We start from the raw sequence: 14,739 nt of genomic DNA on the forward strand, positions 1-14,739 counted from the left end.
GTCTGAATGGAAAAAACTTTTACACCAGCAAACCAGTATTCTAAGTGTGTTACCCTGGGGTGCTTTCTTCTGAGCAAAAATTTAGCTCCCTCCTTTCCATATTATCAGAAAGGGTCACAATCATATCTTAATCTAAGATCGATTGTTTTATTAAGTTTGATTGCGCTACCCTTTTTATGTAGCTCGGTATGTAGACCTTACAGGCGGCTATCTTATTGTTAAACTGGCTAGGCTGGTTTGATGAGGAGAAAAAAATGATTTCTTTTGGCTGATGTCTTTTTCTGAAAGGAAGTCACATTTTGCACAATTGATATTGCCAGTAAGGGATTCATGGTTTAGGTTTTAAAATAATTATATTACAAACACTCATTTGTTTCATGCCATGAGTGAGATTCATCAGTAATTTCCTTCCTGCCTGCCTTCCTTCCTTATTTCTTTTCTTTCTTTCTTTTCTTTCTTTCTTTTTCTTTCTTTCTTTCTTTTTCTTTCTTTTCTTCTTTTTTCTTTTTTTCTTTCTCATCTATCATGCCTGCCTGCCTGCCTGCCTGCCTGCCTGCCTGCCTGCCTATCTATCTATCTATCTATCTATCTATCTATCTATCTATCTATCTATCTATCTATCTATCTATCTATCATTTTGTTCACCTTTATTCTGTTTTCTCTCTTTAGAATATACAATTTGATGATTTATGGCCTCAGATTTTACTCATACAGTGTAATTTAAATAAAATCCCCAAGTTTATGCATTTGTAAGAGCTTGTGTAAGAAGACCAACATCTCACTGAAGAGAAACCAAAAGCTTGTATATCGTAGCGAGCCTGCCAAGTTTGAACCAAGTTCAAAGTATGGACGTATTTAATCACATAGTAGTGTCCCTCAGCAACCATGACTCTCGTTCTGCAACAGAGTTGAGTTGCTCAACGGATAGATATTGAGCTGAATGCAAACTGTAGAAGTTGGTCATGGACTTCTATCATACTTGGAGGTATCCACCCAAAGAGACAACAAAGAAGGTATTGGGTAGACCACTTTTCTTCAGCACTAGGTTTGAGAACATATGTCCATGTGTGGATAGATATAATGTGTACTTATTTCCCATTTTCCCTTCATTCCCAGGCGCTACCTTAGTATTACGCTCAAAATTCTCTGCTTCTCAGTTTTGGGATGATTGTAGAAAATACAAGGTGACCGTCATACAGTACATTGGAGAAGTGCTTCGTTATTTATGCCATGTGCCCAAGGTAATCCTTATTTGACCTCTTTCCCATTATCTCTGATGGATACATCATTCCCATTCACCAAACGGATTACTTCCAACATGCAAAATAAAAGAAGGTGCAGTCTTCGGTGCGCTCCGAGCTTGGCTGTTTTCCTGCAGACGTTTCATTACCAAACTAGGTAATATTATCCGTGCACTTCATCACCTAATTTGATCATGGAACTGTTATGACTTAGGCTCACTTGGTCATTACAGGACACAATTAGTCTCAAACAAAACTCTTTTATTATAACAGCTGAGAATTACTTCATTCCCAGCTTAGTCCAAATTAATTCTAAAACAAGTCCTTAAGAAAAAGTCCTTTGGCTTATCACAAACCTTTATCTTCTTTGACACCCTGCCAAAGGCCTTTCTTGGCAAAGCCCCACGAAGCTCAGACGCCGACTGAAAAACAGATTTAGCAACATTGCATTCCTACAAAGAGCCCAAGAGCCTTTGCTGCTCTTTTAAGCCTTATGGGAGGGGCCAAACATCTCCTGGCCTTACTCCTGAGTCGTCCTTTTTGCTTTAGCTGCTCTTATCTTCTGGCAGCTCTGTGCATGCGTGCACAGGAAGAGGCTCCTCCTGTTCCTCTGCCTCTCTGCTATTCGTCTCTGGATGCTCCGGAGTCCGCATATCACTCCCAGATGGCCCTGGTCCCAGCTCTGCCTCCGATGCAGAGCCCTCATCCGGGCCTTCCCCAGCCTCCAGGACTGGCCCATGGTCCTCCCCAGCCTCCTCACTGTCCGACTCCGCTGCTAGCTCCGCAGGCTGCTGGCGGACCACAACAGGAACATCTGCAAGAAAACAACCAAGCTTGGAGAACATCAAGGACCCTACTGTTCAAACCGGAACTACGAATATTCTCTTCTAATAGAGGAAGATCCCTGGTGTCCTACTTTCCATCGCTCTTCTGATATTATATGCGTAAAAGGGTTAAAAGTGGAATATCCAAAGGGCACTCCCTATGGGACAGGGCATGCTAATTACTTTCAATATTGTTTTTAACGGCTTTAGAATGTTCTGTGTCTTTTGATGTAGACAGATAGATAATATGGAGGTTATAAATAGTGAGTCCTCTTCCTTTTTTTAACTCTTCCTTGTGGTTCATGTCTCGCTTCCTGCTTTTTGCCAATTCCCGGGTTTTTGATGTTTGATGATGTTCAATCAATAAACATCAAACCACATTTTTCACCCCTAGCTGGAATGAAAGGAATGGGTGCTTGCCTTCTATGTACAACTATTCCAACTAAATGCATTAAAGCATTAAAAGCAAAGAATTCACTCAGCTCAAGACAATTGGGAGAAGCCGTTAATTCCAAATAAATAGAAGTTTATTTCTGTAAATATAAAGAGTGGAAATTGACACTTCTAAATATTTATATCAGCTTACAACCCCCTCATCTGCAAACCAAACAGATACAAATGGTTAATGAAAACAATCTTTCAATCTTATGAAACACACCGTTTATGAAACAAGAGATTCTGGAAGAATCTTTGGAGGTGTTTTGTTTGATTTTAAAGAAGGCATAAAGCCACATGACTGGGGAGAAAGTGTCTGAAAGATTTTTCAAAGAGGACACCAGACAGAACACCAAACAGAAATAATTTCCCTTGATCATTAAAAATTGAATTTCTCTAATTAGGCTTTAATTGTCTGATTTCAAGCCAGGTAGCTTGGCATTTGTTGGCTCCTTGAGTTAATCTAGACAAGAATTGCAAACTGCAAGTATTAACATTACATTTAGTACAAGTTTACATTAACAGAATAATTTTCCGATTGGATCTAAAACCAAATTACAAGTCTGAAAGTATTTTCCCCCTCCTTTTACTTTCTAGTTAGTTAGTTAGTTAGCTTTATTGATTAGCCTATAGGCGATATCAAAGCACAAGGTGCAAACCCATATCACCATTAAAATCTTATACAAACAATTTAAAATAAAAGTAGGGTAAAATACAATAGTTATAGGATTAGATACAATATAATTTGATACATAGATATATAAAATAGAGTAAAATGACATAAAATTATATTTCGGTGTCACCCTTGCAATCTACTCCAATCAGTCCCACGTATGCAGATCTCTACCGAACCATTTGGTTTAAGTACTGTGCTGTGTTAAATATTATTTTCAGGTTCTGGCTGCAATAAAGTAAGTTGTTTTGATATGGGGATCCCAATGGGTCCTTCATTTGGTATATAGATCAAGATACCTGTCTCTTACCCATTTATACAAGCAACAGTCAAATAGGATGGGAGCCAGATCTTCTACCTCTGCTGCTCCGCAAATGCAGAGACGCTCATTGTAGAGTATAGAATGGAATCTCCCATATCTGGCCATTGTGTCAAGCTGTTCGAATCTCGCTCGCGTAAATATCTCCCTAAGATGTTTTGGCAGTTGTAACTTCAAATAGCTGTCTGCTTGAAAAGTACGTTTGTATTTGCTCAGCCATTATTATTATTTTTTTTGCTTTAATTTGTATGCCGCTCTTCTCCGGAGACTCAGGGCGGCTTACAATGCATTAAGCAATAGCCTTCATACTTTTGTATATTTATACAAAGTCAGCTTATTGCCCCCACAATCTGGGTCCTCATTTCACTTACCTTTGAAAGGATGGAAGGCTGAGTCAACCTTGAGCCTGGTGAGATTTGAACTTGCAGTAATTGCAAGCAGCAGTTGTTAATAACAGTGCTTTAGTCCACTGTACTACAGGCTCAAGTTACCCATCTTATTATGGATAGCTATGTCATTTTGTGCTTCTATATCCTTAATTCTTTGGGCAGTTCTTTTTTTTAATTTGTTCTCCTGTTACGCAAGAGACAGGAAGGCCACAAATTCTTTACAAAATTTGTTATTTTGGTGATCCAGGAGATTTGTGATTGCAGAAATTACAGAATTTTCAGATGGTACATTTTTTAATACTATGATTTGTCTCAGGCAAATCAATGAATGTTATGTTTAAGCAGATTATGTGCACGGGGGGAAAAAATTCTAGCACAAAAACACCTTCTCAATCTAAGATAAATAATTGCCCTTTTGGCCAAATGGATCCCTTCAATACTGAATATTTAACCATGTTTTGTCCAGCATATTGTTCAAAGTACAATAGTTGCATAAACCAAGGAAGTGCTCACAAGACTGAATAACACATATTTGTGATAATGATGGGATAATATGATCCAAGGAGACGTTGACTGGTGGAAGGTGCTTAGCCTGCAGGTGTTATAAATCTGTAACCACTAAAGATTTTGTTATCTGGCAATTAAACTGGGAGGCATATTGCTCAATTTCTATTATAGTAACAGGAAAAACAGGATTCTTTTTGCACCTTCAGAAGTATTCATGCATACTACTATTGTATGCAACATAGTAGTAATTGGTTACCACATCTGAATAAATGGGTATGAATTTCTCAGGGCAGAGTTACACATAAGTGAACAATATATGTTGTACAGATGTTTATGTGCAGCAACAAATCCAAGCCATTTTGTTCCACATTTTCTCTCTCCCTGGCATAATGTGTTTCTTTTGTGGTTATTTACACAGCCAGTTTTAATGGCAGCTGCTTTTATTTTTCTCCTTAACGCACAAAAGGATTAATGAGAAACAAAAAAACAAACGAACAGCAGAACTGGAGGATGATAATAGTCTGTTTCCCCCCTAGAGAAACTTTACTAGATGGAAAAATTAATCTCAGAGGCCCACAATCAAAGGAGAAAAGGGGGCGAAAGCTAAGAAAGCTAAGAAGGAAAAAAAAAAAGGAAAACGAACTGATAGATTCATCTCTTCAATATACCAAGTTATTTAGAATTAGCCACTTTTACAGTTTGGGTAAACTAAATTTAACTAAAACAATACACAATTTTTAAATTCTCAATGGTGTGTAAGAAAGTGTCATGGAACCCATGAATACACAAGGCTTCCCAGGTGCTTATACTCAACGCCTTAATGCACATTTGGTGAAGTGTGTTTAACGCCATGCTTTGCGCCTGCACAGATGGCGTTAAAGCTTTTCCCTGAGGGCACAGAAAGAAGATTCACTTCTCGTTCAACCATTTTGCGTGCATACATCAAGATCATCAGAAGGGGTCTTCGACTGAATCAGATGTACAAATAATATTCAATGTACAATCATCTACATTGGCTGTAAATGATTATCGAGTTATTCTTCTTGGTGCAGTTTACTGTTTCCCTACTTTGGCAACTTCCAGATGAAAGAAGGAAGGAAGGAAGGAAGGAAGGAAGGAAGGAAGGAAGGAAGGAAGGAAAGAAAGAAAGAAAGAAAGAAAGAAAGAAAGAAAGAAAGAAAGAAAGAAAGAAAGAAAGAAAGAAAGAAAGAAAGAAAGAGGGAGAGGGGGAGGGAGGGACTGACTAAATCACATCCTGTTATAAGATCACTAGCTTTATACCTTCCTGTTGTCCTATTATATGGAGAAAAGAGACTTTATCTGAGGAAGTCCCTTTTTTGCCACTAATTTAGCTTACTATATCTCTGTCTAGAGACTGGAAAAAAGAATTAATCCTAGATTTATTTTGGACATCCAAGGGGTCCTTGGTGCTCTCTGAGTTTGGTTGATTTTTCCTTGCAGAACTTTCATTACTCAAACAAGTAACATTATCAGTGCTAGTAAGGATGTTTGATTACCCAAATGAGGTAACATCATCAATGCTAGTAAGGTACCGTATTTTTCGGAGTATAAGACGCACCGGAGTATAAGACGCGCCTACCTTTTTTGGTGAGGAAAAGAAGAAAAAGAAATCTCCCTCTGCCTCTGAGCAATTTTGCCTCCTTACAGCAAACAGCAAACAGCCTGCTTTACTCTCATTTTCGTTTTCAGCCTAGCTTGATTAGCACAAGGAAAAAAAAATCTGCTCCAGCAATTTACCTCTTTGCAGCAAACAGCAGAGCCCTGCGCAAAACAGCTGAGAGCACATCAGCTCAGAGTCGGGAGGCTGAGCCAATCAACTTGTGCTAATTAGGCTGTGCTGAAGCTGAAAGGAGCTCTTTTTTTCTTGCTGTTTGCTTGCAAGGAGGTAACTGCTGTGAGGCAGAGGCCAAAAGGTGGGGGCCAGTGGGTGGGTGGGGCTACATTCGGTGTATAAGACGCACCTAAATTTTCACCCCTTTTTAAGGGGGGGGGAAAGGTGCATCTTATACTCCGAAAAATACGGTACTCCTTATTAGAACTGATGATGTTACCTAGTTTATGAAACATCTGCAAGAAAACCACCAAACTCAGAGACCATCAAGGACCCTTCATTTCAACCCTGAGCTACAAATATTCTCCTTTATTGGTAGTCTCTAGATGAGCTGAAATCAATTCCAACAGCTCTTAGCTACTCTGACCTTGGTCACTGCTGAGAATTCTGGGAGTTGAACTCAAGACACCTGAAAGTCACACAGCTTGAGAAATATTGGGCTAGCTTCAACAGGACATCATTTTCTGTTCCTAAATAAAGGTGATTCATTCCCTCTGGTAAATCAGCATGGAATGCTTCTCTAACTATGAGACTGAAAGCTTTTTAATTTGTTTGTTCTCTTCCGAGAAATCTTTTACACTCTTCTGAAATGGTGATCTCTTTCTTTCTAGAAAGACAACGACCAGAACCACATGGTAAGACTGGCTGTGGGTAACGGTTTACGGGCTGATATTTGGAGGGAATTCGTCAGAAGATTTGGAGACATGCGTATTTATGAGTTTTATGCGGCCACCGAAGGCAATATTGGATTTGCGAATTACACTGGGAAAATCGGAGCTGTGGGAAGATTGAATTATTTCCACAAGGTATGAAAAAGTAAAGATTTATTTTAACTTGTATTTACCAATTGTTTTTTTTTTCCTAGCATCCATCGGTGATCGACTAGGAACCTCCTTTGAAAAGCAACTTGTATGGGGCTTTCCTAAAAACATCATTATTGCAGATACGTCTCTGTTATCTATTATCTAATGCCACTCTATAAAGCCTTAGTAAGACCACACCTAGAGTACTGCATCCAGTTTTGGTCACCACATTATAAAAAAGATGTTGAGATTCTAGAAAGAATGCAGAGAAGACAACCAGGATGATTAGGGGATTAAACCTGTCTGGAGGGACTGCAAATGTACAAAGAAAAAAAAAAGCATTTGAATCTCTGTGTTAAACCCCTAATATACCAATGGTCTTATGCTTTCCTTAGAAAATAGTACAATACGAGCTCATTAAGTATGACGTGGAGAAAGATGAACCTGTCAGAGATGAAAATGGCTATTGCATAAAAGTTCCTAAAGGTACCTACGTTTTGATATCTTTAATTGCCGTTGAAATTCAGCACCAGATAACATGCTTCAAACTGTCTTTATGCTTTTAGGAAGAAGCAATGCTCTATAGTCCATTTGAAAAGCCAGGCAAAACAGAAACTTTTGCTTAAATATCCAGATTTTAAAAGTCAATCACATCTTTAGGAATATGCATATGAATAGTCCTGTAGTTCGGGGCTCAGCAATAGATTGGTACCATCATTTATAGGCTTATATAACAGTCCAGAAACATTCCTGTCATCTTCTGTGGAGTTTGGAGCAAAACTATCCATGTTACAACCAGCCAAAAATACTTACAGCGGGTAAGAACTTAGATCTAAGATAGGGGTCTCCAAACTGGGCAAATTTTTGTAAACTTCAACTCCCAGAATTCCCCAGCTAGCTGGTTGAGGAATTCTGGGAGTTGAAATCCACAAGTCTTAAAGTTGCCAAATTTGGAGACCTCTAATCTAAGATAAGATTAGGGACGTGATGGTTCAGTGGCTAATATGCTGAGCTTGTCAATTGAAAGGTCGGCAGTTCAGCGGTTCAAATCCCTAGCGCTGCGTAACGGAGTGAGCGCCCATTCCTTGTCCCAGCTTCTGCCAACCTAGCAGTTCAAAAGCACGTAAAAAATGCAAGTAGAACAATAGGGAACACCTTTGGTGGGAAGGTAACAGCGTTCTGTGCCGGCCATATGACCACAGAGATATCTTCGGACAGCACCGGTTCTTCGGCTTTGAAATGGAGATGAGCACCGCCCCCTAGAGTCGGGAACGACTAGCACATATGTGCGAGGGGAACCTTTACCTTTACTAATCTAAGATTTCAAAGCAAAGCATCACTAGTGCCACCACACATCAAGGTTTTTACAATCTTGTACAAACAAGTCTTGGCATCAAGAAGCAAGTTCATGATGCACTTCAACATTTAGCTATGTTCAAGGAGATGCTTAAATATTTGGAGCTCCTGACTGCCTCCTGATTTAAGTTGGTGCAGATCAGAGCTAAAAGTAAAAACTGGATTACTTTGAAGTTATGGTCTATTCCCGAGTAGACTATTATTCCCAAGTAGATTTTTTTTAATATGTATATCCAGTATGTGGATACAAGTTCTTTAAATCTCTCTTAGGATTTCTGTAAACCTGCTCAAAATCTTGCACCAGAATTTCGATGGAAAATATTAATTTAGTTTTGGGGTACTGCAAATGCCACATGGAGTATGTTAACTTTGGGGGTGGGAAGAAAAAGTTTGCTTTGGTATTAATATGGACCAATATGAAATATTCATTGTTGTTGCTATATTTTTGTCAATTACAGAACTTTTGCAGAAAGGCCTACAATGCATTCAGGCAGTCAGTGTTACTATTCAGCAGACTTTATGGTTTTGTTTGAGTTTTGTGTTCCTCCTAGGTGAAGTGGGACTGTTAGTTTGCAAAATCACCCAGTTGGTTCCATTTAGCGGTTACGCCGGATCGAAGAGCCTGACCGAAAAGAAGAAGCTAAGAAATGTTTTTCAGAATGGTGATGTGTACTTCAACAGTGGAGACCTTTTAATGATTGATCGTGACAACTTTATTTATTTCCATGATCGAGTTGGAGACACATTCCGGTTTGTTTCTCTCTCTGTCTCTCTTTCTTTCTCTCTCTCTGTCTCTGTTTTGTCTTTCTGTCAGCAGGAAATAAGTATAGATGGATCATTGTATTTTGAAATGTGGCAGCCTCTGTTTCAGCACTGAAGTTGTAGTTTAATATTTAAGAGTCAGTCAGTCAATTCCAACATGCTGAAAGAGCACTACCGTGTTTCCCCGAAAATAAGACCCTGTCTTATATTTTTTTTGAACCCTGAAATAAACGTTTGGCCTTATTGCCATGCGCTCAAAAGCCCGATTGGGCTGATTATGAGGGGATGTCTCATTTGGGGGGAAACAGGGTATGAATTTGTAGTCAAATGGTCTAAAATATTATGTGGGAGGCTAAGCCACACGTGGCAGTATTTGATGGCAGCCCAAAACTATAGTTTGGACTAGACTTCTTAGCAATAGCATCCTCTGAAGCTGCTGTCCAAGGTAGAATGAACCTTCCGTAACCGGAGGATGTATCTTTTCTTGCTTGAGTTGTATCTTCTGGAATAGTTCATTGACTCTAGAAAATGACTGATTGATCAGCCCTGGATTGATAGCCTTTCCCCCACCCTCCGGTCCCCCTGATACAATTCTTAAATTTGAGTTTCCCCCTCTAGCAGGTGCTTGGGACTCATTTAGGACAGTCGTAGTGTTGCTTTATTCTGTGCTTTTTAAAATGAATTCTGTTCCCTTAGATGGAAAGGAGAAAATGTGGCCACGACAGAAGTTGCTGATATTTTAGGATTGATCAACTTTATTCAGGAGGTGAATGTGTATGGTGTACCCGTGCCAGGTATGGAGCAAAAACAGAGTGTTTTCCAGGGGAGAAGAGAGGGAGGGAGGGAGGGAGGGAGGGAGGGAGGAAGGAAGGAAAAGGATGGAGAGTAGAAGGAAGGAAGGGAGGAAAAGGAAGAAGGGAGGAAGGAAGGAAAAGGAGGGAGGGAGGGAGGAAGGAAGGAAAAGGATGGATGGAATGTGGAAGAAAGGAAGGAAGGAAAAGGAGGAAGGGAGGGAGGGAGGGAGGGAGGAAGGGAGGAAGGAAGGAAGGAAGGAAGGAAGGAAGGAAGGAAGGAAGGAAGGAAGGAAGGAAGGAAGGAACGACAGGAAGAATTTCAATTGCATCATTATGGATGATATCTTGACTTTTTTTAACCATATTCTATGAACATCCTTGAGAAGATTTTTGTTTTCTGGTCCATTTGCCTAAAATTTCCTCTTTGATTTTGAAAAAAATTTAAATACAAAAAAACGAGTTTCGTAGACTGAGTGGAAAAAAGCTGAGAAAACACAATATTAATGGCAATTCTCTTGTAGGTCACGAAGGCCGAATAGGCATGGCATCCATCCGACTAGCAGATGGTTGTGAATTTAATGGGGAAATTCTCTACAAACACGTGACAGATTACTTGCCTCTTTACGCAAGACCTTATTTTGTGAGGATTCAGGTGGGTCATCTTCCATCTATACTCTATATCTCACAATTGGATAGAAAGTGGCAGTCTTTGCATTAGAGAACGAAAACCATTAGAGAACGAAAATTTTCATGGATGGGACTGTATTGCATCGTTTGAAAGATCTCAGAACTTGCGTGTCTCTCATTGTGCTATAATACAGGTAGTCCTCAACTTACAACCAATTCATTTGGTGACCATTCGAAGTTCTCAACGGCTAATCACTGAGGGCCAATGATTCCCCGAGGCTTCTTCTCCCAATGCCCTCCAGGTGTCCTGGGATCAATCCTCTGAATTCCCAGCACCCATGCTAGACCAGTCTTTCTCCACCTCAACAACTTTAAGTGGTATGGACTTCAACTCCCAGAATTCTCCAGCCAGCATGCTGGCTGGGGGATTCTGGGAGCTAAAATCCACTCATCTTGAAGTTGCTGTGGATGAGAAACACAGTGCTGGATAGTTCAACTTCCAGCATGTCTGATAGATGCTATTCTGCCCCAGCTACGGACCCCAAAGAACGCAGCGCACACAAAGTCCGTACAAACCTTAATTTACTAATTAAAGATTACTAATGAGCTTTCTTAGTAGTTGTTCGAACACAAGTACAATAAATCAGTCTTTTCTGAACAAGGGCTGTTAACTTCATTAACAGCTGACAAGAATTCAAAGAATAATAACTCAGTTCTAAGGCACAGTATTTCAGATAACCATAATCTTACTGTGGTTGGCAGAATGCCCAGAAGCAATTTGCAGGAAAACTGATAAGAGAGAAATAAGAGCCAAATCAAACGTTTTCTGTAATCAAGACGCGAAGGAATTTGAACGAAGTTGTTTCCTGCAAATTGCCTCAGTCGTCATCCTTCCTTAAATAGGCTAGGGGAGTGGCCATTTAGCCCCAAGCCTTACTCTCGAGGAGACCTCCTCCTGAGGAGCCACTCCTGCTTTTTCACAGCTCTGCACACTCATGCATTGAGAAGAGGCTCCTCCTCTTCGTCCTCTTCACTTAAAGGAGGTTCTGGAGGTTCTGAAGGCCCTGGCTGAATCCCCGCCTCTGGCACCACATCTTCTCCAGCCTCTTCATTGTCTGACTCGAATGCCTGCTGCACAGGCTGCTGGAGCAGCACCACACCAGCCTCCTCGCTGTCTGAATCAGCTACTAGCTGCACAGGCCACTGACGGGCCACAACAGTGCCATGTTCAAGGAGGCTTCCCTAGAGTCCTTTTCAGATCCGTTACCGATGTCAAGAATAACCTTTCACTGAGCTATGGCCTTGGGATTATACTCTAATCATCTTCATTTAACGACCCCGTAATCCCATGATGGCGAACCTATGGCATGTGTGCCATAGGTGACATGCAACGCCCTCTCTGTGGGCACGCACGCCATTGCCCCAGTTCAGCTCCGCCATGCATGCACACATGCCGCCCGTCAGCCAGTTGGTTGTTGGGTCTCTGCCATGCATGCGTGGGGGCAGGTCGCGTGTGGGGGGCACGTGTGGAGGGCACACACATGTGCGGGGGGCATGCGGGGCACCCGTGCATGTGCTGGGGATGGGGCATGTATAGTGGGCATTCACAGGCGTGGGGGTATGTGCGGAGGGACGTACGCACATTGCATTTTGGGGATTTGGGCACACACGCACACAATCGCATGTACACACACACTTTGGGCACTCGGTCCAGAAAAGGTTAGCCATCACTGCCATAATCCCTTGGAGTCTGGGCAACTGAATGGAGCTAGTAGAGTGTTTTACTGGCCGGATGCCCTTCCTGTTGCCAATGCGGAGTTTTGTTCAGCAGATATATTCTCAGTGTGCCCAGAGAGAGAAATACCTGCCTCTACCTAGGATGGAATTTACAGCCTCCTGTTTGTGAGGCGAGAGCTCCACCTCTAGGCCACTGCACCACTCCTGGGATTATACTCTAATGATGGGTTATTATTTAAGTAGTTGCATAACGGGGAAACAAAAATCCTTATGTTTGGAAAGGAAGAGTAGAGTAATTCTTTTTAAAGACCTTTACGCAACTTAGCATTGCTGTGCTGTTTCTTCTTGTTTTAATAGGATGCTCTTGAGGTCACTGGAACATTTAAATACCGGAAAGTGCAGTTAGCACAAGAAGGATTCAATCCGGCAGTTGTCAAGGATGCCTTATATTTTGGGGATGATAAAGAGAAGGCATACGCACCCTTGACGGAAGACATCTATAACTCAATATGTAGCAACAGACGGAAACTATAGTGCTTCTGAATTTGTTACTATTTTTGTTTTTTAAAAATTATGTTGTTAAATAATTTTAGAAAGTTATGGAAAATTGATTTTTAGTCCAATTGCACATTTATGCCTAGATTTTGAGCTGGCCATGCCTTTGGTCAATATTTTAGAGATAGTGCTGATGACCTTGGAACAAAGCTGTTCTGCAACCTCCAGACTGATCTGCTAATATCGTTATATTCTACATGTTTTGGAATCTTTAAAAGTTAATAGCTTGTATAACCATAGATTGTTGTTGCTGTGAGAATGGTTCCTATTTGGGTATATCTCTGATCATGTGCAAAATGAGGATGTTCCCATCCCACAAGGCAGGAGTAGTATTCAGCCGGTTCTATCCGGTTCGGGCGAATTGGTAGTGGTGGCGGCGGGAGGCTCACCCACCTGGACATCATCACGTCCTGTAGCGGAAATTTTGAGCAATTCAGAGAACCGGTAGCGGAAATTTTGAGTAGTTTGGAGAACCAGCAAATGCCATCTCTGGCTGGCCCCAGAGTGGGGAGGGAATGGGGATTTTGCAGTATCCTTCCCCTGCCATGCCCACCAAGCCATGCCCACAGAACCAGTAGTAAACAGATTTGGATTTCACCACTGATGTAACGTGACTGTTGTAGCAGATTCTCTGAGCAATCCCCAAACATTCCTTTATCTTATCATCTCGGAGTTTGGGAGCCCTTTTTCAATGTTAAGTCTTCTACTTCTGAAATACATCACGTTTGCCAATTTCTCAACTCACCGCATCCGTGCATCCTCTACCATGGCAGAGTGGCTGTTTACTTGGGGTGCAAGCTGAAGATCTCTGTGTAGGTCAGAAAGAAGTGAACTTTGTATATTACTCAGAGGTCACTCTCTGTGTATCTCTAACCTCAACTTGCTCTCGGATGCGCCTATAAAAATGTTTCTGCTGATTTTCATCATGCCACTGTGATCGTAAGTAATTTAATCAACATAACGCCCATTCTTCCATCTCATTAATCTTTGCAATAGCAATACCAATAGCACTTAGACTTATATACCGCTTTACAGTGCTTTACAGCCCTCTCTAAGCCGTTTACAGCAGAGGTGGTATTCAACAGGTTCTGACCAGTTCTGGAGAACCGGTAGCAGAAATTTTGAGTAGTTCAGAGAACCAGTAAATGCCACCTCTGACTGGCCCCGCCCCCATCTATTCTCTGCCTCCCAAGCACCAGCTGATCGGGAGGAAATGGGGATTTTGCAGTAACCTTCCCCTGGAGTGGGGAGGGAATGGAGTTTTTACAGTATCCTTCCCCTGTCACACCCACCAAGCCATGCCACGCCCATCAAGCCACCCCCACAAAACCAGCAGTAAAAAAATTTGAATCTCACCACTGGTGTGCAGAGTCAGCAGATTGCCCCCAACAGTTTGGGTCCTCATTTTACCCACCTCGGAAGGATGGAAGGCTGAGTCAACCTTGAGCCTGATGAGATTCAAACTGCCAAATTGCAGGCAGCCGGCAGTCAGCAGAAGTAGCCTGCAGTACCGCCCTCTAACCCCTGCGCCACCGTGGCTCATATTATGCTTGAACATCTCTTGTTCTTGCCATCCCTGTTTTTCCAGAATAAGCTTGGGATGTCTGCAGTATGATTTTTTTAAAAAATTCGGATGGTGATGGTAGTGCAATCAAACTGCCTATGTTTTGTGTTTGTTGCCATCTTCATTTTTTTTTTTAACCACACTCTTTGGCTACCCTTGTTGAGGGTAATTGCTAATAGTTATTCCTAATTGATTACATGCCTCACTCAAAGGAAGACAATGGGTAGTATCTATTGAATGTTTGCATTGGCTGTGATTCGTGGCTTACGTAGCTTGAATTTGACTAGGAGTGGGTTATTCA

At 41.3% G+C, this 14,739-nt stretch overlaps 1 protein-coding gene across 1 annotated transcript in view; it reads left to right on the forward strand.

Annotated features, from left to right (window-relative positions):
- Positions 1 to 13,800, forward strand: part of SLC27A2 (solute carrier family 27 member 2) — a 21,448-nt gene extending 7,648 nt beyond the window's left edge. Inside the window, exons 4-10 of the mRNA XM_034434659.3 lie at positions 1,117 to 1,241; positions 6,852 to 7,046; positions 7,439 to 7,529; positions 8,951 to 9,149; positions 9,858 to 9,955; positions 10,477 to 10,607; positions 12,677 to 13,800. Coding sequence (XP_034290550.2) covers positions 1,117 to 1,241; positions 6,852 to 7,046; positions 7,439 to 7,529; positions 8,951 to 9,149; positions 9,858 to 9,955; positions 10,477 to 10,607; positions 12,677 to 12,853 — 1,016 coding nt within the window. The 3' untranslated portion in view covers positions 12,854 to 13,800. The remainder of the gene's footprint in view (positions 1 to 1,116; positions 1,242 to 6,851; positions 7,047 to 7,438; positions 7,530 to 8,950; positions 9,150 to 9,857; positions 9,956 to 10,476; positions 10,608 to 12,676) is intronic.
- The last annotated feature ends 939 nt before the right edge of the window (positions 13,801 to 14,739 follow it).

Source organism: Pantherophis guttatus, chromosome 13 (assembly GCF_059756535.1).
Source record: "Pantherophis guttatus breed Tessera chromosome 13, ASM5975653v1, whole genome shotgun sequence".
In the NCBI taxonomy this organism is placed as follows: Eukaryota; Metazoa; Chordata; class Lepidosauria; order Squamata; family Colubridae; genus Pantherophis; species Pantherophis guttatus.